Raw genomic sequence first — 25110 nt, forward strand, 5'->3', positions numbered from 1 at the left:
TCTGTAAAAGCTAAACTTCGATGTTGCTGGTGATATTTAATTTTTCATCTTGTACATTAGACGCTACACTAATACAGCCCAGGTGATTTACTGAGCGGCTCTAAAAAACCGAGTTAGATTTCTTTAATTCCAACCAAACACTAAGCTAACAACAAAATAACGAAAATATCAATCCACCCAACACTCCCTGACCATTGCCGCCAGAGCTCTAGGTTTTGTTCTCCGCCGGCGGCTCCTCGTCCTTCTGGCGGATCTGCTTTTCCAGCCGGGAGAACTCCTGCTCCGCCACCTTGTCCGCCTCGTCCGTCACCTGCTCGACCGACACCACCTCGGGGATGTAGAACTGCAGCATGTTCTGCACGCCGTTCTTGAGCGTCACGATCGAGCTCGGGCAGGACGAGCAGGAGCCCTGCATCTTCAGCTTCACCACGCCGTCATCGAAGCCCATGAAGATGATGTCCCCGCCGTCCTCCTGCACCGTCGGCCGGATGCGCGTGTCGAGCAGCTCCTTGATCATCTGCACCGTCTCGTCGTCGTCCTCGTTGAACTGCGTGTCCGGGTTCGGTTTCGCGTCGGTCACCACCGGCAAGCCGGACGCGAAGAAGTCCATTATCACCGCAAACACCTCCGGCTTGATGATGCGCCATTCGGCGTCCTCCTGCTTCGAGATGGTGACGAAGTCGCCGCCGAAAAACACGGCCCGCACGCCCTCGACGCGAAACAGCAGCTTGGCCAGCGGACTACACTGGGCGGCCGACACCGAGGGGAAGTCCATCGTTTGGCCCTTCTCCAGCACGGGCACGCCGGGCAGAAACTTCAGGCTGTCCGGGTTCGGGGTGTCCTGCGTCTGGATGAACATGCTGCGCCGGCTAGCGGCCAGCGTGGCCGGGCAGGCCAGCAGCTGTCTGCTGCCACCCGGGTGCCTTGCCAGCGTGCCTGGGCGGAAGGCATTGCTGGTGCTGGTGCAAGAAGGAGCGAAACGTTAGTGATTGTGTGTGGCGGAGGAGGGAGGAATTTGGTACTTACAACGCACGCCCGCAGCTCACGGCTGCAAGGGCACGCAGGTGCCAGGCGAACTTTCGCGTACTTTGCAACATATTTGGAAACTCGCACCACAGCCACGGACGCCGCAAGTGATTACGTTTGTTTTGGTTGTGGTTTTGCGTTGTGTTGACGTTTCACCGGCCAAACAGATGAGGTTCACTTGTGTGCGCATTGGGCGGCCGGCGGCTGCGAAGCGTATGGGAACACGGTGCAAAGCGGCGATATTGGGTTTACGTTAATTTTTAAATTCATTTCCAAATGCAAATATAACTGCTGTTGTCTTGGTTGACGTAATTGTCCTTTTTTCAGCATGTTATATCAATGATCAAGAATCATAAAACTATCTGCTAAAGTCGAAATCAAGCGGGATGGCACTTCTGAAGGTTATAGTGATGGGCAAAATGGGCCTGCAGCCGGATTTTGATCAATCCGAATCCTGATGCTTTCGGATTCGAATCCGGATCAGCTCCAAAGGTAGTTACCCGGCGCTCTAGCACCAATCGAACACGACATCGAACATGAAAAATGTATGGGATTTGACATGTTTGTCTTGTTTGTTTGTTTGTGTCTGACAGTGCACCTCCATATGATTATATGGGTTTGTTCGAGTCGATTGTCGTGTTCGATTGGTGCCAGAGCGCAGCCTTAGGGTGGTGGGGAGGAGGTGCTGGTTTGGTTGAAATATGTTTTATTACTTTATTACTATTTTTATAGAGACTTTGAGTCAATTGGCCTCCTTCGCCTCGTTATGCTGAAATAATGTTTTGTTCCGGAATAATGTTTACCTTTTAAAATTCTTAGATACATTTCACCGTCCTTAGTAAATTATTCGTTAGTAAATTATTAAACACAAATTACCTTATTACGTAATAGATATAGTTTGTAATTTAAATTCATTTATCTGTACTACACAGTGCCACTATACGCTCAATAGCGAGAAAAAAACACAGACAAGAAACGTGAAGCAGCATGAATTGAATTGTGAACCAATACGACGAAGACGAAGTACCTGGTTGCCTGAGATTCAGACCATCTGGTAAGCAGTATACTAGTTGATGGCGACTGCCTTGAGATAGTAGAAGAATTTTGCTATGTGATGGTCGTTACTTTGGACAACGACTTCAGGGGTAGGTGAAGGGTAATCCTGCTTGCTATCGGCTTCAGCATCTGCTGAGATCCATATGAGAAATATGAGATAAATCGCTCATTGATTACTCTGAAGGTCCAGTGGGGACATGAGTCTTGGAGTTTAGAGGAGAAGGATAAATCACGAGCTTGCTGAGCTGTACGGCGAACCCCGAGCATCCTGAAGGTGGCGAAGGCTGGCAGAATACGATGGCTGGGGCATGTTATGAGGATGTCGGTCTTATCACCAAGAAGATGTTCGACAGCGATCCCTAGTTCGGCATAAGGCGCAGGGGAGCACAACGAACTCAATGGCTGGACCAGGTGTAGCAAGACCTGACGGAGGTCAGGTGTCTGCATAGATGGGAGGCTGCAGCCAGGGACCGAGCATCCTGGAAAATGATTGGCAATGGAGAGAGAGAGAGAGAGGGAGAGAGAGAGAGACAGAGAGAGAGAGAGAGAGTCATAGAAAGGAGAGAGAAAGAGATAAAGAGAGAGAGAGAGAAAGAGAGTAAGAGAGAGAGAGAGAGAGAGAGAGAGAGAGAGGGTGAGAGAGAGATACAATGTATATTCACGTAGCCAAAAGCTATAAGTTTCCTGACTTTTTTTTTCATTATTTTCTTATTGGTTTTTTAATATTTATTAAATTCATTTATTTATTGCAGACATTGTTTGGATTCAAATAATTTATTGGAACTTTTCAACAATGTTTAGCACGTTGCTCAAAATTGTTTGAATAATTTGCATGAAAAAAAAGTTAGAATAATGCCAACTGATTTTGGAAATGGGCAACACATATGCGGGAAACTGTCAATGAATCGTTTAAGAAACCCAAACATATCAGGAAAGCAAATAATAAATCATGAAATTTATCGAAACAAAAAATCTAAAACATCCTGAAAGCCACACAGAAGCCATACAGTTGTTGCCGGCACGCAAATAGACGATCGATTTTTTACTTATAACGGTTAGCTGTGAAAACAGCCATGTTAGCTAGGAACTAGGGCTGCTTGCAAGCTTCCTTTTGTAGTGCAAGTGCTTTGCTCTACGAATTAAGCACGGTAGAAAAACGGATTCAATAGGAGCCATTCGGATTCGATCGAAGTAATCCAGCTTCAATCGGAGCCCATTGGACCTATATTCTTTCGGAGCAGCAGGATTCGAAGCCATATTTTTTCCGGAGTCGGATCCGGATTAAGAATGTCGGAGTCGGAGTGGATGCACGAATCCAATTCTAGGACTCCCATCACTAGAAGGTTTTTAATGTATGTTTGATTTTTATCCAACAGCAATATTTAACGCTTTTATAACATTTTACCAAGGCATGCAAGAGTCGTTCTCGTTCAAATATTTAATGTAAACGACTTGTTTATTTAAAACGCTTCTTTATCATCGAAATATTAACAAAATATATTAATAAAAATACTTACTCTCTAAAAACATAGCTCTATGTCTAACAGTATTGTTCTACAGTCGATTACTAAATATAATACTATTCATTCCCATTCGGGCTTTCCCCTCGATATGTGTACAAAGGAGAACTGTTCGGTTCCTGTTTTTCACTTTCCAGCGTTGCATCTTGGAAAGAAAAAAAAAACAAAAATCTCTAATTTTAAAAACTATTCAATTTCAGTATGTCAGTCTTCGCGGTTGGAATCCATTCGATCCACTGGCAGTGTGGTATCTTTGGTTGTTTGCGGTTTGCTTTGTGTGTCCGCGCAGTGTCGCTCATTCCGCGGCTGCCGCCGCCGTGCGCGACTGCAGCTGCCGGGAGATAATGTTTGGATGGCAGTAGCGATAGAACACCAGCATCAGGCCAATCCCCACCAGGAACGTGGCGATCGGGAAGCAGGTCAGCAGACCGGTCCACAGCACCGACTGGCGGATCGTCGGGTTGCGCACGAACGTCCCGTACAGTGCGCTGGCCGCAACGGTTTCGACGAAGCACACGGCGTAAAAGAACGTGTACCGCAGCCGGGTAGTGCCTTCCTGCAGCGGGATGTAGTTGAAGATGAACACCGCACCGAAGGCGCAGGACAGCAGGGCACGCTGGGGAATAGAGTCGCCGCAAAAGCGGGGCCGCTCGTAGCAAAACACCCACGTCGCCATTAGGAGCGCGTGCACCGCACAGGCGGCGGCGGTGTAGAGCGGAAACACGCTCGCGACGGTGGCGATCGCGAGCACGCGCGCCACCGTCACGGAGAACTGCCACGCGATGTGCACGATCGTGCCCGACCAGGGGATGTGCCGCTTGTCGAGCCGGGCAAACCGGACGCACCGGTAGTGGGACGCCATGCACCAGGCGATGCTGCCCATGGCGCTCACGATCGAGAGCATCTGCAGGACGGTGACCGGCCCGGTCGACAGGACGATCGTCAGCTGCAGTATCTTCTGCAGCGTTACCTCCAGCAGGCACTCGAAGATGCGGAGCAGCGCCACGTCACTGTCCTCCTGCACCAGCAGCTCGTACGTTCGCTTCTGGGCGGCCCAGTCCTGCCGGTGCTTGGCACGGTAGCACGCGTACGAGAGGCGCAGGGAGTGCCAGTAGCGGCAGCAGAACGGCACCACCACGACACAGAGCAGCGTGCTGCAGCAGGGCTGCCGGTCCCGCCGGTTTCGGCGCGCGTCGTCCAGGTACATCAGCAGGTTGAGCAGCGAGGTGATGATGCCGGGCACGAACAGCCCGACCAGTGTCAGGGCGAAGTAGACCGTGCGCCCGTTCCGGTAGTACTCGCAGGACAGCAGCACGGTCAGACTGATGCTGACCAGCCGGAACAGGATCGAGATGGCCGTCAGCAGTATGTCCCACCGGCTGACATCCACGCTCGGTTCGTCCGTGCGGGTCAGGTAGCTGAGCCGCCCCCCGACCGCCGTCGTTAGCTTGGCGCCATCCGTTTCGGAACCCCTCAATCCTTCCGCTTGCACCGACGGAGGTGTCATCGTGGGGGCACTGGAACCTACAACTAGCAAGAAAAAAACAGTACATTACCACACACACACACACGGATAGCAACAAGCAGTTCAGCAACTCTTACCACGCTTGAACGGAAAAATTTAGGCGCTAAATTAACGAAAATTCCTTCACAGCTAAAGCCAAACGGGCCAAATGACAACAAACTATGCGAAAGATTTCTGGCGCAATGACAGTTCGTTTTGTTATTGTCGAGGTCGCAACGACCCGCAAAACAAATTTCGAGCAGTCCGCGCGAGCTCTGCCCAGTCAGACAGCTCCCAAGTGACATTTGCTCGAAATTGTTTTCCCATATCTGCTCGATTAGTACTCGATACGCTTGAAATTTTGGATTAGTATGTGATCAAGTGTGTTGAAAGCGCCAAAATTTGGTGCGTTCGTAAATTAGACGTCCCTCTATCGACGGACGATGCCGTCGAGGTCATTTTTCATTCATAGCTATGGGTTTTTGATGAAAAACAAAAGCTAATTTTGTGTGACGTTATTTTATAAAAAATGGATATTATTTAAGTATAAAATGGGAACATGGCCAACTAAAACGAAAGGAAACATCATTTCCCAGCGAAAGTAACGAAAAAGCCGCATCACAGTTGATTTTAAAGGACTTTTTCTAAATTCCCTTAAACTGGTGCAGTTTAAGGGAAGTTTAACCCAAGTGCCACAAATCCACTAAACGACCACTAAACGGCTTCTGAACGACTCAAGTTCTCTACCCAAACGGAATATAGAAAGACTTCGTTTAGCAGACGGCAAACGACTCATGCATTCTAAAAATAGCAAAAAAGCTGGTGGCGCTCTCTGTTGGAGGGATACCCCCCGACCAGTTGAGCTTCATCGCTTGGAGGAGAGCTTTCTCATTTCCTCTGTACTGTTGTATGGTTTCGCATTGAAGTTATGCATCGCTAGAACTAGAACGGCGATACGATTGTTTAAATACTAAACTCCAACGGAAACCACCAGCACTGAAGCAAGTGAGATTTGAGTAATGGTCGTTGGTGTTGATACCCACGTATCTGACCACACGACCATTGATATAGGTTTTTGCTCGGAAAGTTAGAAGGCTATATAGGTCATGATTAGATGAAACTTGTCGAAACACATTGCAAGAAAAGGATAGCAATATAATGATGAGTTGTAATACGCCATCTATTGATCAAACCAATGAAGCTGTGGAGCTTTCATTTTTTTTCTATGGATCAAGGTGTATGGATATTAGGAGGTGAAGTGCTTCAGAGCAAATTGACATTTCACGACTTGACATAACAATACTGGGGGCTCCGGTATTAAAATCGGGAAGGGCTGGAGGGGGGTATAGAAAATTGTATGCGATTTGACATAACAACACTCGATGATGGCGCCCGGAAAACGCGCTAACAATTCACCTGCTTAATAAACACACCTTGCTATGGATATTCAATTTTCCAGTCGTTTAAGCTTAATCTGTGGCGCTTGGGAAGGCTCCAGTTTAAGGAAATTTGCTCGAATTCCCGATTATTCATGCTCGAAAATGTCAATTGGGAGCCTTCCCAATTGACATTTTCGAGCACGAATAATCAGGAATTCGAGCAAATTCCCTTAAACTGAAGCCTTCCCAATTGACATTTTCGAGCACGAATAATCGGGAATTCGAGCAAATTCCCTTAAACTGGAGCCTTAAACTTCCCTTAAACTGCACCAGTTTAAGGGAATTTAGAAAAAGGCCTTTAAAATCAACTGTGGTGCGGCTTTTTCGTTGTTTTCTTCTAGATTCGCTCTGAAATTATGTTTCCTATCGTTTTAGTTGGCCATGTTCCCATTTTATACTTAAATAATATCCATTTTTTATAAAATAACGTCACACAAAATTAGCTTTTGTTTTTCATCAAAAAACCTTAGCTATGAATGAAAAATGACCTCGACGGCATCGTCCATCGATAGAGGAACGTCTAATTTACGATCACACCAAATCTTGGCGCTTTCAACACACTTGATCACACACAAATCCACAATTTCAGGCGTATCGAGTACTAATCGAGCAGATATGGTAAAACAATTTCGGTCAAATGTCACTTGTGAACTATGTCATATGAAATTCAAGAACTTTTAAAGTTTTAAAATAAACGTGCACATAAAAAACACACATCGTGTAGTTTATTTCATTGCTGACGCCTTGCTTGAAAATAAAACGCAAAGAAAAATAATCCCTGACACCGTGGCATAAGGAAGCTGCTTAAGCGCTATTTGAAGGACCCACATGGAGCTTTGATGCTGTTTATCTACTGCAAAAGGTGAATTCAGACAGCGATCTTTGGCATGCCAAGATTAACAAAACAGCTTAAGCAAATTTGGCTATTTGGGTTCAAGCTGGAAACACAATACAGGCGCCGTTTATCCGGCTGTCTGTTTATCCGTGCTGTTTAGAAATGACAATTCAATACAAAGGTGACGTAGCGTTATGAGGAGAATATTTGAAAAAAATAATAATAATAATAATAACGGTTATCAGAGCACATTGTCAGAACAAAAAAACACTATAATACATGACAAATTTCAAATATTCTCATTGGAAATCAGGAAGTTAATAAAAACTGGGCTATTTTTATCAAAAAAATTAGATAATTTTTTAAAACTGATCAGGAGTTTGTGATAAAATATATTATTTGACTTATTATCCGTGTTATTCGCATATCCGAGTAAGTTCAAGTCCCGACGAGCACAGATAAACGGCGCTTCACTGTAATTCTATTTTAAAAAGACTGTGCGCATGCTAAATTGAATGATAGCACAAAATTGAGTGCCCATTTAATTATGCATTTGCACAATCCAGTACTCGCACCAAGATAAATTAAAGAGTTTACACTTCATGCATAAATTTTTCAGTTTTTTATATGAGCCATAAAAAAGATCAAGGAGTTTCGATACCGTTAACCACGAGCGCACGTACCCACTGGACGAGCTGTAGGTGATGAACCGCTCCCAGCACCTGCTAGAGCAGCTATACATTTGGCCCGGCAAGATTCATTGCGCCAAGCTGCGTTCGCTGAAAGTTGCGTCATTGCTGGAGGTGGACACCATCGTCGGGCAGCAGTACGCACAGTACGGCGGGGTGGAACCGTACTGGCAGCTGAAGCAGCTCCAGCAGCTGATCATAAGCCACGAAACGGAGGTTGAGTTGATGCCAACGTTCACTCCAACACCGTTGGATGTACAACAAAAGGTACTGTTTTTCCGGCAGTTGAGCTAGCTAAAGAAGCTGCGCCTGCAATTTTATACCGCGTCGGAAAGCGTACTGCAGGCCATCGGGAAATCGTGTGTCCAGCTGGAGGACTTGCACATCTTTAACGTGGCAGAGTGCAGCGGAAACCCATTGCGCTTGCTAGCGAATCCGTCCGGCTTGCGCCAGCTGAAAATTTTGCTCAGCACCACGTCCCATTCGTTCGCGGACATTGAATTGCCGCGGCTGGAAAACGCTGACGGTGGGTTCGGTGGCGGTCAATTGGCAGGCTCTTAAATACCTCAAGATCGAGATGCCGATAAGAACGCCAAACAGGGTGGCGATTAACAGTATTTGTGCCGCTATCAATCGAAACCGGAGTCAGCTATGCTTCCTGTGGTGCGTGTTGCCCTGCGCACGCACCGTCACCCAAAAGCCGCCCAGTCACCCCACCGTCAGTCCACAGTCGTCAAGTTACACGAGTTAACAACATGCCCGTCGCGTGTTCAAACCCCGAGCAATCAATCAAAGCCGGCGAAAGTCAAACCCACCTGTGATACAACGTCAGGTCTTGATCGACTACGTGCCAAAGGAAGCTTTAAGGATCCTTTGATCCCATGTATAACGTGATATTTTCTCTTTACAACCAGTATTTAAAACTCTTAAAAATAGTTACAAACATAGAAAGTAAGAGAAAACTGGAAGTCAATTGCAATAAAATGTTGAATTTGTTTTAAAAAAAAGAATTGTGCAACGTTTTACTCACGGGACGGATAAAAAACGAAAAGCTAAGAACATTTAATATCACATCTTTAACATATATTACGAATGTGTTTTTTATGCAATCGTCTGGAAATTTCTGAAAGCGTAGCGTTAGATTCAAAACCATTCTAACCTTTAAAAAATCAGAATTCTCAATTCGCAATTTCTTTGTAGTTGCGCATTGGTTGCTCTGGTAATACACCAATCGCCTTATCAGATAGTAATAAGAATAAGATTAGAAGCGTAAGTATCGAATTCTAGTATTCTTTGTCTATATGAGTTAATAGATGTTCTTTTCTGTGTTACACTTCTAACCCTATCAGACGTAACATTCAATAATTTACGGGCCCAGGATGCGACAAGCCGTGATTCACTTGGATTTTTAAGGCCCAGGATGCAATCTTTGGCCACAAAAATGGTCCTAATTAAGGAGAGGACCTGGTGCGCAGTTAAGGAGCTAGCTGAAGGTGAACCGGTAGTGAGCGAAGAATATATAGTCAGCATGTATTGGCTACAATTCGTCCCAGTATTGCTCCAACGATAGATGGAAACCGCGCCAGGGATGCTAAAAATGCGAAAGAGGCGTAGGATAATCTTTGAAGTACGTACGAGCCTTGTGGATCAACCAGCAGGATTGGTCTTCTGGGACGGCTAACAGATATTCGTTTGTTCGGAGCTGAACGAAACGAAGGATCATCTGCCAGACAACTCAACATTATGTGAATGATTTGGTCACGACTAGTCATCAGTTGGCAGAAGATGGATTCAACGTCGATGGTGCTTGGTTGACCAGTTAACTAGCTAACTTGCCAAAGCAATGCGATTCAATCATCCTTTACATGAACTTATCCTTAATTAAGTTGATTCCGGATGTTATGCAAGCGAAATTGATTGCAAGACGTGAAAGTTGCAAGCGCGAAGCAGACTGTGGAAGCATTCTAGCGCAACTCGCAATCGACGGCAAAGAAGCGCAGTGAAAATTGTAGTGTACAGCGCTATCGGTACAAACAAATTTGGCCCCTATGCATCTCAATGTTTGAGTCAAACAGCTTGCAAAAATTGGGAAGAGAAGTACTGATCATGCATGCTCCATTCTTCAACAGTGATCATGCATGCTCCATTCTTCACGGCTTATCAATGAATCCCTATCAGCGAAGGGGTATAGGAAGAATGGATTTTTTTTACTCTCGTACCACGTCTCTTTTGAGCCGGAATAGCAATTTGTTGGTTGATCGTCAAGCATCAACGTAGCCAATAATGTAATGCTATTCCAGTGGTTGCTAAATGGTTGGCGAACGTATCAGCAGATGTCGGAGCATCAGCATGTGAAATTGAGCCCGTTAGCGAGCTGTGTCAGAATGGCTACACAGTGACATTCCGGAAACAGAAGTGGAAGGTGGACAGTCCGCCTTGACTAACCAAGAATCTGGCGGTTGGTGCATATTGAAAAGAGACAACCGAGACGTCGGTGAACACGGTCAGCCGGATGGAAGCTATTTTACAACTTTGGCATCGTAGCCTGTATTATACAAGGCACCATCGACCACCGATCCGCCCAGTATTATCTGGAGTCGTTCGATATAGTCCGGAATCGCCCGGAGTCGTCTGGAGTCGTCCGGAGTCGTCTGGAGTCGTCTGGAGTCGTCTGGAGTCGTCCGGAATCGTTCGGAGTCGGCCGGAGTCGTTGGGAGTCGACGGAGTCGCCCGGGATCGGTTAGAGTCGAAGACGTCCGGAGTCTGCCTTCGAAACAAGGGTCGAACAACATACGAAGTGCACGCGCAAAGTGAAAGAGAAAACATACAGCGAAATGAAACAGCCGATTACAATCATATTGCACCGGATAGATCCTGTTCACTCCGACCGACTCGGATACTGGTAGACTCCGGACGACTCCAGACGACTCCAAACAACTCCCAACGACTCTGGACGATTCCAAACAACTCCCAACGACTCCAGACGACTCCAGAAGACTCCGAATCCTAACGACTCCGGACGACTCCGACTACGAACGACTCTAGGCGAATCCGGACGACTCCGATCCCCAATAACTCCGAACAACTCCGGACGACTCCGGGCGAATTCGGACGACTTCGAACAACTCTGGACGACTCTGGGCGAATCAGAATGACTCAGGACGACTCCGGACGATTCCGGACTAATCCGGGCGACACTGGACGACTCCGGACGACTCCGGACTATTCCGACTACGAACGACTACAGACGAATTCGGACGACTCTGAAGGACCTTGGACGACTCCGATTCCAAACGACTCTGGATGAATCCGAACAACTCCGGGCGAATCTGGAAGACTCCTGGCGAATCCGGAAGACTCCGGGCAAATCTGGGCGACTCCGGACGACTCCAGACGACTACGGACGAGTGTGGACCGTGTGTTGGAGTTGATTGATAGATTGTTCATCCATAGATGAACAAAGTCTCCATACAAATAAATGAAATAAAAAATATGTGACGGAATGAATGTCCAATAACCAGTAATTAAATGCCCTCTAGGATTAAAGTAAATTTAAGGTACAGCTGCAGCAGCAATGAAATGCGTGTGCCGATCAGTTTTGAGGAAAAATTTCAATGGAAATTTTCATGAAATTTCACATTTTTTAATGCACGAAATCATAGCACAATTCCAACGACGCACTATCGCCGAGCCGCTATTTTTCTAGCAAATGTAAGGAGTTCCCAGCCATTGTTTCACAGCCATTCCGAACGACTCGGCAATGACGTCATTATGACATGCGTCCGAGCATAGAAGATGGCTATAAAAAGCTTTACAACACAGCATAAGGGCGTAAATGGGTAGGATGGTTCAGTATATTTTTCCATGCCCAATTCTAAATGGTACAATTCATATGAAAGTTTAATTTAAAATGCACACACAATTTACTTCCTTCGCCAAACTTACCATGTCAGGTACGCATGAAGGTTGAAAGATGGGTTTCAAACGCTTGCAAATAAACACATCAACAATGAACGATTCTATTAAAGTCACTATCTTACATTTACATAGCTCTCCGTTCCTCTTGCTTTTATCTAGTTATTCGCGACCTGCAAATGCACTGCAAATACTATTTCACTTTCCACACGCGCCTGATACAGCTACATCATTTTACAGTTCCGAACTAACTCCGGTCTATCAGAGTGCACAGTGCTTTATAACCGTCTTCCTGTGCGATCTACTGTACTCGTTCCAATAGGTTGCATAGCGCATACCTAGCAAAAAAAAAGATCACCAAATTGGGACGCGAAGGGCAACAGCAAATTGACATTAGGAAATGTGGTTGCAATCGTAACTCCCTTAGCGGGCTCGAGACACTGTAGCTTACAGATTGCAAGCATCCTTTGGAGGCCATGATGCTTGAACCTCGGCGCTATAAGCGTGGAGTATTCTATAACGGTAGCGAGGGTGGTTGCTGCGATAGGGCAGCAAATCTTGTGCGCTTAAGATACCAGGAACAACAGCCGTTAGCAATTGTGCCGCTCGAAGCTGCTCGGACAGCAGGGTAAACATGATTCAATGTCAATATAGAGACCGCGCGGTCACACGAAGCACATAATTAGCTTGCCTTGCGCCGGGTGTGGTGGCCGTTGTGGATAGACGGAGGCAAACAGAACCAGCTACAAAAAAGGTTTAAAAAAAACGGACAAACAAAACGCCGTTCTAGCCGTGTCGGTAACGGGGATATCTGGTGGGTTGGGTTGTTTTGGTGGATCGATAAGCCGACGCGAAACGGCTATTCCCGGTTCCCTGGTAGCGTTACTCTTAGCTGGAGTGTCGGGCCTGTCAGTTCTTTCCTGTAACCCGTAAGAAACAGCGTCGGTAACGAGTTCTGTAAAGATAATTGATATATCTCGTAGTGCGAAATTTTGGCGCGTGTGATCCATCGCCGGGAGCTCTGTCTGTTTTGAATCGGATTGAAACGTAAATTGAATGTAATAACTGTTTGGAAAGATTATTTGTTGTAATTCTAAGCTTGTGCTAGTTTCACTCGGCAACGTCATCAGTCTTCGGGGTAATTTCCTCTCCATTATTCAGTGCACAAGTGCGATAAGGGCTATCATCTCGAAGGCCCCTATCAAATTTGTTTCCTATTCCGTATTCTAATCAGGCTAGTCAAACTGACAGCAATCACATATATTAGTATGCGAAAATAATTAAAATAATTGTAAAAATTCAGCTACAGCCCTAGCCAAGATACATTTACGTCAGTGTGCAAAAATTGTTACATTAAAAATATTTTGATAAAATTATCCATCCCTTTTGATTATAATTTCCTTTTGAATCCGTGGTTTCATGTTAGTAGACACGAAAAAAAAAAAAACAACACACATAAAGGAAAGCGGGGCAAAATGGCACTATTAAGGATTTTGCTCTGTATCTCATTTACCCAATGACCACCTATTTTGACGGAAATCGATGTTCTAGCATTTTATTGATGAAAAAAAAAATCAGAAGTAGGCTCATTAATATCAAATATAAATGAATAAAATGAAATTTAAAAATCAAAATTACAAGTTGTGAAAATGTATTGTGCGAAATAAATGGTCTCGCTTTGGGGAAAAATGGCCATGCATGAAATGTCAAAACACATCAAAAACAAAGATGTAAAATGGACCACAACATTGGACTTTAGGCTTTGATTTGGTTTGCTTCTTGCATGTAGATAGAATTGTAATGGTAAAAAAAAAATTGTTTGGCAACGCATTTGCCTACCTTTACCACAGCAGGCAAAGTGAATTTGTGCATGCACGTGGTTGTTTCCGTGCCGAGAGGAATTTAACTGTCAGAGTGCTCAATCAAAAGTAAACAAAAGCTTATTTTCATTTAGATGAAAAACAAAACAAGCACAGAAAAGTTTTCAATGTGTTTTCAACTGTTTCTATCGTTGAAGTAGAATAATTAGCACAATACCCAATATTCAGATTCGCCGGGCGTTATTACACTAGCGATTAGATTTTTTTTTGTCAAATCGCTCGCTGTCATCGGTCTTGACAGAAGAATTCCAATTTCACCTACCTAGTCTAATATGGCCAAAAATGGTTACTTTTTTCATGAAAATCATAGATAAATATCGTGTTCTTATGAAAGCATATTTTCGAGACAGTGTAAATTACATAGTTTTGAGCAGACTAGGCAAATTTATTCAATTATTTTGAAATCTTAGGATATGAAACTTTCATAGTGGGCTTTAAACATTGTATTTTATGTTTTTCAACCATTGGAAGTCATAATAAACGTGTTAATTTACCAATAATGCAGGTGTCAACTTGCCCCGCGTTCCCCTACAAACCGATTCTTGGTATTCTTGGGATGTGAAGGACAAGCCCGGGAAAAGGTGTTTGCCACCCCTGCGATTCGATCGAAGCAAGTGGCTGCGCAGAGCGATCTGTCAAATTGGATCGGGCAGGTTGTTGTTATTGTCGTTTTGTGGCTGCTTTAGGTAAATACACAAACTGCACCGTCGTTTAATTGCTAAAAGCCCCAATCGGTTGGGTTTTGGCTGCCAATTTGTGCCACAAAACCGTTGCAAGCCACAGTGGTGCAGTACAACAATCAAACGCAGCAATCAAACAGTGTGCTTCGATCAAACCACCACATCCCGCAGCAGAGGTAAGCTGGCAGCAGCAAACAGGGAGATGACAACAAAGAGAATTCTCTAGAATGCTCCGCTCTCAATCGGGGCGAATGTATTACTCTGCTTACTGTGATATGATTTCCATTTTTAGCATCACGATTACTGTGAAATGCACGACACCGTTGGTCGCCTGCCCATCTTTCTGCTGCTGCTGTTACATCCGGAAATGAAGATGCACCACTGAGAGACGTACTCGTCCAGCTAACGTACCGGCGCAAACGAACGCTTTTTTTTTTAATTCTGTTTGGTTTTGCTGTTGTCTAAATTAAGCAGCGAAATATCGAGAGAAGAAAGCTTAATCAGCGAATCAGCATTACCCGGTAAGAGCACTGAGGGGGCGATGGGGATGGTAGAATTAGCACCAGTTAGCATTCCCCGGGGCAAGCGTGGCGGCACGCGACAATGCATCTGTCCCACACAGCCCCTCGCTGCGCTAATTGACGGGTAAACAAAGGTGTGCGACAAAGGGGCTCGGCGTTCGCGACGACGGGCGCGTCAACAACCCTTCCCGTCGCAAATTGTTGCGGCTAGAAATGGCTCGAAAAACAAACAAAAGGATAGTTTGGAACTTAAGGAGCGTTTTTTTTTGTAGGCGGCATGGAAGCCCTTACCTAGGGCCGGCTAGTGTCGCTTTTGCCAGTCTTTTAAGGACTTCAAGGATAATGCTCGTCCTGTTGCTGCAAGACTTGTGCCGGAGTGGTACCCAGTGCCACGAGTTTGATCCGTTCGGAATGACCCGCTCGGTATACGAAAAACTCGTTATACCGAAGGCTTCTTTCCATTTCGTTTGTATGAAAAGTACCAGTACAGGTATTCCCCGATATACGTCATACTCGATATACACGATATTCTAAAACTGACAGTTCTCTGAGAAAATTGTACTGATTTGACACCTCAATTGTCGAATGCAAAATAAATTCCCTTTTGAGAGAATTTCAAAATCCATTTTCTAATCCAATCCAAATCCAATGAATCTTTGAAATGATTCAATAAATCTAAATGGATCTTTGAAATGATTCAGTATATCTGAATCTCGTTTGGAAAGATTAATGGATTTCAATAGATTCATGGATCTCAATAGATTCAAGAATCTCATTAGATTCATGAATCTCAAAAGATTCACGAATCTATAGGGATTCATAAAGCTTAAACATTTAATTATACTTCTTCTTGGCGTAACGACCTACGTGATCATGCCAGCCTGTACAGGCTTTCGTGACTTCTTGGCAAGTACCACGCAGCCGGATAGTATATTTTGCACAACCGGCATGTTAAGTCGTGCGAGTTAACCACTGTACCATGGGATCGCGCAATTTCAGTAGTTTGAAAATCATACATCTCTAGAGATTCATGAATCCTTGGAAACTTATGAATCTTAATGATTTCATGTATCCTATAGGTTCATGAATTCTGAATCTTTAGAATTTCATAAATCCTTCGAGATTCATGATTCTTTAGAGATCTTTGAATCCATGGAAATTGGATCGACATTCGAATCACTAATCGCTGAATTTGTATATGACTTTCATTCATGATTCATGAAACCCGACACTAGTAATGGCATTTGAAAAACGAAAATGCCACTGTACCTACGCTATTATTATTGTCCCATTTTCTTCAATATTTACCGAATAGATCAATTTTAGAAAGATATTTTATCGGTGCGTGTGTGGCTGGGTAAAGTTTGTTATTCCGCTGTTAAACATTTCCTACATTTATGTGAGCTGTTGAAAACCCTTGACTCGTAAACAATAAAAAATGTTCTAATTCACCACCTCCAATATGTTTTTCAACAGCTAACAAGTGGTGTATTTGCATCATGATAAAATTTCAGTTCCTTTTTGGACCGTTACTCCTGAATAAAAAAAAAAAAATTCAGTTCCTACGCATGAGTTTCAACACATCGCAAGGAACTGTCGAACTCAATCCAGCTTGAGAGACGTGCTGAAAATCACGTGGAAGCATTGAAACATTATTGTGATGCAAATACAACATTTGACAGCTGTTGACAAACATCTCGCAAGCAATGAAAAAAGCTGTTGACATTGGAAATTGGCTCGAAAAAATCCTGGAATAATTTTTATTTTCTTCAGCATAATTTTCAACACCTCAACGGTCTGTTGCAATCGTTTAAAAAAACGATTGCAAACGAAGTAAAACTGGGATTTGAAGCCAGATTTGATCATCCGTTGATCGTTGTGGTGTTGAAAATCATGCTGAAGAAATTAAAAACTATTATGATGAAAATGAAATATCAGAGTGATATGGAATAACTTGCAAGCGGTGAAAAACATTCTTTACATTAAGTAACTTTGAAAATTCTGTGTGATAGTGTTGTATAGGAATGTCTTAATCATTCAATCCTCTCATTTGAGGTACTCTTAACTTACCCAGAGTTTAGTTCTGAGTGCGATAAGGTTTGGTTTACTTGGTTCCTGATTAAATATAACACATTAAAAAACGTTCTAGAAAAGTGCCTTATCAACAACATTGGGGAAGCTAACACTGGCAGTTTTTTTCGTATACATATAATGATGGGAGCAACTGGTCCCATCATTATATGTATACGAAAAAAACTGCCAGTGTTAGCTTCCCCAATGTTGTTACAAATCTCTATTGCTTTATTCTAATTGTTGCACCATCTTATCACCGCACGTTTGCAGCCGCGTTGCGATGGGATTCGCACGAAGGGATGCCGTCGTCGCAATGCTGCTTATAATGGGAGTAACCGTGCCGGAGCTGCCCCTGCCGGCGGCGATGGCGCGCATCGTGGACGACACGGTGGCCGGCAGCAACGTTCTGTTCACCGACGCACCGCAACTGCTGTCGCAGGCGCTCGATCATACTACGCCGATGCATATGGTCGCTGTCGGAGAGCCACCGCTACCGGTAGATGCTGTGGGAGGAGAAGGAGCAGATGGTGGTGGCGGTTTCAATCCAGCTAGCGATCATCAACCGGGCAGTGTCGATGGTGGTAGCGCCGGCAGATCGACCGAATCATTTGCCGCAACCGTACCGATGGTATCGAGCAGCTCGCCAGCATCGGCACCGAACGGTCACGCTGGCTCGAGCACACAGGCATCCCCGCTCTCAACGACGGCCACACCACCACCGATACCGTCCGCGGTAACGACGACCACCGGCGCACCGGTCGCTAGCTCTTCGAGCACGCTGGCATCGACCACGACGACGGCGACGGCGACGATCGCTGCCGGTGCGCCAAACGTTGGGCCAGCGCCCGCCACCGCCACGGCCACGAGCAACGGGCGCTCGGCGGTGTCGGCCCCGCCCCAGATCGAATGCTACCACGCCCAGCCGGAGCTGTGCGCCGAGCGCAAGGGTGACTGCGAGTGCAGCGTCGATCCGGTCGTGCCGGCCGCCCTGTACTGCTGCAACGTCACCGACATCAACAAGGCGATCGGGTGCGTGACGAACGCGCCGGAAACGGCCAGCTGGAAGTATCTGCACATCCGCAACGTGACCGTGCGCGAGATGGCGCTGAACGTGTCGAACCGGTACATCAAGACGCTGCTGTCGCTCGCGATCACCGACGGCACGATCCAGCGCATCAGCACGTCGTTCGCCCGGTTCTCGTCCCCGGTCTGCCTGAACGTGTCGAACAACAACATCAGCGAGATCGAGCCGCGCGCCTTCCGCGAGCTGCGCAACCTCACGATGCTCGACCTGTCGTACAACAATCTCTCCACCATACCGTCCACGAACGGGAAGTTCCGGCTCGACATACGGTAGGAAGGGGATAGCAAGAAAAAAACACCCGCATTTGTTTCCTAAAATCGAACAACGTTTCACTCTTTGCAGCGGAAACGTTGGCATGCTGTGCAAGTCGCTGCTCGAATCGCTCAAGAGCGGCGTCAAGTTTAAGGATCCCGAGTCGACGTTCTGCCTGACGAACCGCACCTTCAACTGGTTCAACTCGACCGACAGCCTGCCGCTGCACCAGCTGGAGACGATCCAGCGCGTGCAGGACGAGTGCCCGGAGAACTGCACCTGCGAGCTCGACCGGCTCAACTTCGACCTGAACAACACGGAGCGCAAAACGATTACGACGCGCGTGGCCTGCACCGGGCTCGGGCTGACCAAGTTCCCCGATCGGTTGCCGGCCGGCACGGTGACGCTGAACATCTCCAACAACAATGTAAGCGGTGGTTTGTGCGAAGCGTGTGGTGAGTGCCGCGATAATATGACCCCCGCTTCCTTGTTTGGCTTTCCCCGTTGCAGATCACCAGCCTGGAGGCGCTCAACACACCGCCGTACCAGTCGCTGCTGCGGCTGCACGCCGACGACAACCAGATCAGCTCGCTGAGCGACCTGGAAGGGATGGACTTCATCTCGCGCTTCACGCTGTTCTCGATCCGGCGCAACAAGCTGAAAACCGTCCAGTCGTACATCTTCACCAAATCGCTCGACCTCGGCTCGTACATCTTTCTCGAGGGCAACCCGATGACGTGCGACTGCAACGCGGCGAAGGGGTTCAAGAACTGGCTGCTCAGCCGGAAGGCGCAGGTGCCCGACCACGAGAACATCTTCTGCGAGGGCAACACCAACCTGCAGCAGCTGGTCACGATCCAGGAGAGCAAGCTGTGCCAGTCCCAGCACGACTGGACCGACTACATCTACTACCTGATCGCGACCGAGATACTGCTGCTGGTGGCGCTCGTCTGCAAGGTGTCGTACGACTACTGGGTGTTCAAGACGGCCGGCTATCTGCCGTGGCCGGCAAACAAAATGCCCAAGCTGCCGTGCGACTGCCTGTGCGAATGAGCGGCGCGATCGCTCGTATACAAATGTGTGTGTGTGTGTATGTGTGTGAGTGTGTATGTGTGTGTGCCGTAATTATGATGAATGTTTCCAATTTGTCTACACTTTTTAAACAAACAACAACAGCAACAACAACAACAAAAAACTCTCTTTTAATCGTTTCTCTCGTCAGCTGTGATAATCCATACAAGAAGGCCTTCTGTCCAATGTCCAGTCCAGTCTACAAATGTGTTTGTATCGCGATCGGCTTGGAAATGTATCGTATCCGTCTTTATCATAAATAAAGTAAGTTATTGTAAGTGATCGTTTAGTGTTTGACGTAATGTTTTAAGATAGATCAGCGTGATTACTAACCGTTAACAGGAGTCTGCTCTTCTTGCCTGAGAAGAGCATTGCAAACGCTTCATTCACTCCCAGAATTTAAGCGCTGAGTTCTCAGTCGTGCCCTGGAGACAATATTTCTATCTGAAGAGGATTGGTAGGGATTGTGAGCAGAATCTACAGCATACTATATATGGCCTAATCCTACGCGGGGAGAGGCATACGTCGAATATTATTGGAAGAAAACATACTGCCTTTTCTGAGCTAGCTATGAGACGAGGAATCAACACCGCGTAGAGTAAGAATTAATCGCAACAATGCGTCTCAAGGTTAACAAAAACCACTGCTACCAGAGTTAAAAGAGCAACTGCACAGTAAATCTCCTTCCGAACATCAGGATCTAAGCCTAATTTAGCATTCTGAATCTTATGGATCTCGAGGAGTTTTGCAAATGTTCGTCCGACGATATCGAAACCGAGGAAACCACTGCTACCAGAGTTACTTACCAGAGAACACTGCACAGTACATCTCGTTCCGAATATCAGGATCTAAGTCTAATCTAGCATTTTGAATTTTCTGGATCTCGAAGAGTTTTGCAAATGTTCGTCCGAGGATATTTCTCTCGTAGCAACGTTTGAATTACATTTAGGCATGTTGTTGTTTTTTTTTTTAAGATCGTCGGCCATTCGGAACTAGGCTTTCTTTCGATGCTCAGATGCTGGAACAGGCTTATACGACACCCACAAACTACTGCACGGAGTCCGTTTTAGACACTACGGAGTGCCGTTCTTTGATAACGTACGCTTCTGAACGTAGTTGCTACACTCTTTTGGCCAGCACGGTTTTGAGTTTGAGCGATATAGATGTCATATTTGATTCGCTGACTCATGAGATACATCCGATTTAAAATACATGTTACTCTAGAGTCTTGGGCCGGTCTCGTGGTACAGTCGTCAACTCGTACGACGTAACAACATGCCCGTCACGGATTCAATTCCCGAATAGACCGTGCCCCCATACGTAGGACTGACTATCCTGCTATGGCAATAGTATGTCACTGAAAGCCAAGCTCACTTCACTAAGTGAGTACAGGCAGGCCTTGACCGACAGCGGTTGTCTAGACCAGCGATGACAAATTCATGTTAATTTGTTATAAGGTCCCAACAAACTGTCAGCTAAGGCGATATTTTTGTGTGTGTACATAGGAATAAAAAGGAATAAAACCGCGCAAAATTAGGTTATTGCGAAAAAAACACGCAAGAGTAAAGATTATCGAGAATTTATTTTTTGTTGCACCCATTTTTTAGAGCACCAGTTTCTAACACAGAGATATATGATATTTCCTACATTTCCACAGTTTTGTGCAAACTAACAAGATAAGTACACAAAGATAATGACAACAACTGGTCATGACTCATGACTAATTATGTTAGTTTATCCAATACAGAATAGTAAATTCTTGGAAATCTTGGTATTGGTGTCATTTTGATTATCAATATTTTTGAGCTGGTATTAATTGTGAACAGCATTTACGTACGTTAAACACAGCGAATTCTTACATTTGATGCTGCCCAATCTCCATAAATTACTACAGATCGGTTCGTCCAGTCCAGTCCAGAGTGTGGACTCCAGACTTGGAAAAATCTTCATTTGACAGTCGGGGAGTGCAAGGTGTCATACAAGCCCTTCGTAACCGTTACTCTCGTCCTGCCAATATCCATAGAAATGCTAATTCATTATGGCCATCAAAAACATAGTCATAAGCCTACCTGTTTTTTTTCTAATCATATTGATCTTGGTAGGATGCCTGATGGAATGCTTTGGATCGTTTGTAACAGCCTATTGTGCTGACATCTGATTTCATCTGTTTTCTAAATGATTTGAAATTCCTGATGGTTGAGTACATGGTTAGTACAATTTTCCAATTCTTTTTCTTAAATAAATTATTTTTATTTTTAAGCAAGGTAATACTCAAGGTACTTGGTGAGAAAAAAAGGAGAATCATGTTCCAAAACCACATATAGATGGGTAAGATACTTCCGGACATTCCCGGTTTTATACATTAGTATGAGATTGAAGCTGAAATGCGAGTTGGGTCAAGCGGTCGCGGGCCACACCGAAAGACCTCTGGTCTGGTCGGGCCACTAGTTGGACAACTCTGGTCTAGACAGACGCAGTCATTAAATGCCTCTGAACATGTTGTTTCAAACAAACGTTTGAACAACATAGAAGGATACATCCCCTCTCGCAAAATAGAAGAAGAAGTCTCATGAGATACTATTATTGAAAGTGCAATTAACGTTTCATTAGTGCGGGTGAAGATAAAGCAATAAAAAAAATCTCCAATTCCAAGCTTCCAATCTTCCAGTATCAAGACCTGAAGATGCGTCACGCCTCTTGCCAAAAACAATGTTTCTTTCAGCGCTTGTAAAACTTACTTCCTACCCGGGGATGAAGCGGATGTATGGTTGTTGTTTTGTTTCGTAACTTTATTGCGTCGGAAAACTCTCTAGCGGGAGAAGCAGCAACAGCCCATGTTTCGTATGCTATTCGCACAAAATTGGAGGTTAAAATGCTGCCTCTCTTCATCTTAAATTCTATAACGACATCTTGCTGCGGGGGTAGTAAGCACAAGGAACACCAGCAGCCGTTGTGTCGGGTCGCCCTTATCTCTGCCCCAGCCACTGCGATGTCACACCGCGTTATTACGTCTTACAAATCGAACCTTAACACCTAATTGTAACTATCACGTTCCTCGCACTGCTCCAACAGCGCCGGAGCCTAATACGGACAGAAGGGTGCGGCCGGGTAGGGTGCCCGCCCGGGCAGCGCGTACGGGGCCGGATTGACCACCCGGCAGATGTCCTTGTAGTCGCGCCCCTTCGCCTGCCGCTTGTGGCTGGTGGCCGAGCTGGCCGTGGGGCGATGATGGCTGCCGTACCCGGTCCCGCTGGCACTGCCGCCGCCGCCGCCATAGTAGCCGTACTGGTTGCCACCGTAGCCACCGCCGGAGTAGGTCGGCTGGTAGGCCGCAAAGCCGAACAGCTTGTCCAGCATGACCGGGGACGCCTGGCAGGGCGCGGAACACTGTAGCAGGGCGAGCAGGACAGCCAGCAGGGCCAGCGCCACTAGCCGCCCGATCGAGGTAACGGCGGTGTACATCGCACTGTTCGGCGTGTCTGTTCGACCTTCAATTAACACACCTCGGCGGTTTGAGTGTCCGTTGTATAACGGCTTTTCTGTTGTGGTTGTTGTTGTTGTGGTTGTTGTTTAGGCGACACAACTTCACACCTTGTACGCGAGCTAAAGTCGTCGGCCCTTCAGGGATTCGATGGTAGGTTTGAGCGGCAGGTTTGATAGCGTTGTTTTGACTTTAGACGCAGAAGAAGAGCAGCAGCAGCAGTCGGACGAGATATGTTTTGATTGCAGGCCACGCGGGGGAAGAATGTTTTTTTTTGTTTTGTTTTGGTTTACCGGGAGACTCTCCGGTTGCGGTCCGCTCGGGTCTTCTAATCGCACCAAGGATAGACGCTACTCTGCACGAGCGTACTGTACGGGCGGCGTGCTTTTATAGTAGGGATGTGATGATCAGGTGGATGCGTCTCTCTTTCTCTCTCGCGCGTTCCTAGCAGAGCGGCCAAACGCTCTCGGTGCGCTCTCTAGCGACGTCGGGCGCTCTCGCACAAGAACCTGCAGAAAGATCGCAAGATCCTTGGCAATGTTTGGTGAACGTGGTAGCGCGGTAGAAGCGTCACACAGCATCCAGTCCGAATGAGCGGTGGCAGCACTCGCACCACTCACGGTGTGTTCTGTTCTGGCGCGAGAGGCGGGTTCCCCGTCTGCTGCTGACCTTGACTCGCGCGAATCTCAGTGCACTGACACGCGCCCCTCTCTGAGGTCGAGGATATGCAGCGACCGTGCAACTGCTATGCGAAGAGGAACCCGTTAACGGTCAGGTTTTGCAGTGTAGCTTTCTGCTTTTTTTTTTGTTTTTATAATCAGCTGTTTCGGGGCGTGTGACGTCCACTGGAAACGGTACGCTTAGCAGCCTGATCGAACCACACCTGCCGCCTTCCTGAATCCCGGAAGTTTGCTTCACACCACTGTTGGTCTTTATCCAAAAACCTTTAGTTCTTACTTCTTCTGCTTTATAGTACGTACAATCACCCAGCACTCCACCCAGTTTGTTAGTCTGTGCGGCAGTAAGTTTATGGGATTCTGGGACCTTGGTTTTAGCCCTTAATCATACAAACAAAGCTTCACACACCGTAATCCGCGCTACAGGCCTACCCACACACACACACACCGCACAAAATCGATTCGCTCGGAGCACTACCGTGCGAAACCAGCTGCGAACCGAAACTGGCAGTGCCACGGCAAGCTGGTTCGGCAAGGAAATGGAGCCACGGATCACGGAATCGTGTACTGCAGGGCGCACACACGGTGGCATGAGGAAATGCACCCACCCCGCATTTTCGTTGCTGGCGGTTGCCGGTGGCGCACCGTGTCGTACGCGGCGCGGAATGCCATTTCGTTCGCAGTTTACCATAACAGCGTGCACGTTGCGCGCTGGAACCGTTCGTTGCTCTCGGTACGGTGCTTTTGGCCTTTTCCCTCCTTCACTTGTTGTTTTTTTTCCTTTCTTTTCTAGCGCTTACTTTTACAGGTTTATACGATCAACGATTTTTGCCTCAACGCTAATGCGAACTTTGTTATAGGGTTTCGCGGCGAGCTAACCCTTCTCCCGGTGTGTGCGCGACTGCTGTGAAAGGAAAGGGCATTGGCGGTGAGAAATGTCTTGCAGCGGTGTCGCTCCAGGGGAGACGAATCTTCATAAGCACGCGTTGGGGAGCTGTGTGATTCACACAATCGATCAAGAATTGCACTCCAATCATAATGCGTACCGATCTGAGCGGGAAAGCCCGACCGCTGAGTCATGCTGCGTGATGCACCAGGTTTCTGCTGGAGGTCGAGCATTCTTGCGAACACGAACTACCAGCGCCAGTTTGTTAGTCGGCAATAGCAAAAAAGTAAACAACTCCCAATGCGCAGATACCGCCCGAAAGTGTAAACACACAAAACCACAATCATGTAAACAGTTGTGCGACCATGATGCGATGAAGCGGACCTGATAAGCCCGGAATCTTCAGAAAGACCTTGAAACCAGTCCCACTTCGCTGGTGCACCGGAAGTTACCGAGCGCTGGTAGAGAAAGGGAAAATGCACCTCAAGTCCCCCTCCCCTCCACCTCACCGTTCTGGTTTA

At 46.4% G+C, this 25110-nt stretch overlaps 4 protein-coding genes across 12 annotated transcripts; 1 reads left to right on the forward strand and 3 right to left on the reverse strand.

Annotated features, from left to right (window-relative positions):
• Positions 1-86: 86 nt before the first annotated feature.
• On the reverse strand, positions 87-1436 carry LOC1271629 (NFU1 iron-sulfur cluster scaffold homolog, mitochondrial). Its single transcript, XM_310479.6, has 2 exons — positions 1027-1436; positions 87-959 (listed from the first exon to the last, which is right to left on the reverse strand). The coding sequence occupies exons 1-2, from the start codon at positions 1095-1097 to the stop codon at positions 209-211; spliced, it is 822 nt and encodes a 273-aa protein (XP_310479.5). The 5' UTR covers positions 1098-1436; the 3' UTR covers positions 87-208.
• A 2083-nt stretch (positions 1437-3519) lies between these two features.
• On the reverse strand, positions 3520-12506 carry LOC1271628 (XK-related protein 6). Of its 2 annotated transcripts, none has more exons than XM_061660294.1 (2): positions 12015-12506; positions 3520-5132 (listed from the first exon to the last, which is right to left on the reverse strand). In XM_061660294.1, exon 2 carries the CDS (start codon positions 5107-5109, stop codon positions 3898-3900), a length of 1212 nt encoding a protein of 403 aa, XP_061516278.1. In that variant the 5' UTR covers positions 5110-5132; positions 12015-12506; the 3' UTR covers positions 3520-3897. The 2 variants fall into 2 exon arrangements, with proteins under 2 accessions (XP_061516278.1, XP_061516272.1); XM_061660288.1 differs by lacking the exon at positions 12015-12506 and adding an exon at positions 5205-5548.
• Positions 12507-12625: 119 nt separating this feature from the next.
• On the forward strand, positions 12626-19827 carry LOC1271627 (protein halfway). 8 transcript variants are annotated; one of them, XM_061660235.1, is made up of 6 exons: positions 12626-12738; positions 14370-14720; positions 14837-15065; positions 17409-18491; positions 18565-18901; positions 18985-19827. In XM_061660235.1, the coding sequence occupies exons 4-6, from the start codon at positions 17419-17421 to the stop codon at positions 19525-19527; spliced, it is 1953 nt and encodes a 650-aa protein (XP_061516219.1). In that variant the 5' UTR covers positions 12626-12738; positions 14370-14720; positions 14837-15065; positions 17409-17418; the 3' UTR covers positions 19528-19827. The 8 variants fall into 8 exon arrangements, with proteins under 8 accessions (XP_061516219.1, XP_061516234.1, XP_061516246.1 ...); XM_061660250.1 differs by having other exon boundaries at positions 12632-12778; XM_061660262.1 differs by having other exon boundaries at positions 12632-12738; positions 14551-14720.
• A 2486-nt stretch (positions 19828-22313) lies between these two features.
• Positions 22314-24612, reverse strand: LOC11175737 (uncharacterized). Its single transcript, XM_003436996.2, has one exon. The coding sequence runs from the start codon at positions 23005-23007 to the stop codon at positions 22627-22629; it is 381 nt and encodes a 126-aa protein (XP_003437044.1). The 5' UTR covers positions 23008-24612; the 3' UTR covers positions 22314-22626.
• Between the last annotated feature and the right edge of the window lie 498 nt (positions 24613-25110).

Source organism: Anopheles gambiae, chromosome X, assembly GCF_943734735.2.
Source record: "Anopheles gambiae chromosome X, idAnoGambNW_F1_1, whole genome shotgun sequence".
NCBI classification, from domain to species: Eukaryota; Metazoa; Arthropoda; class Insecta; order Diptera; family Culicidae; genus Anopheles; species Anopheles gambiae.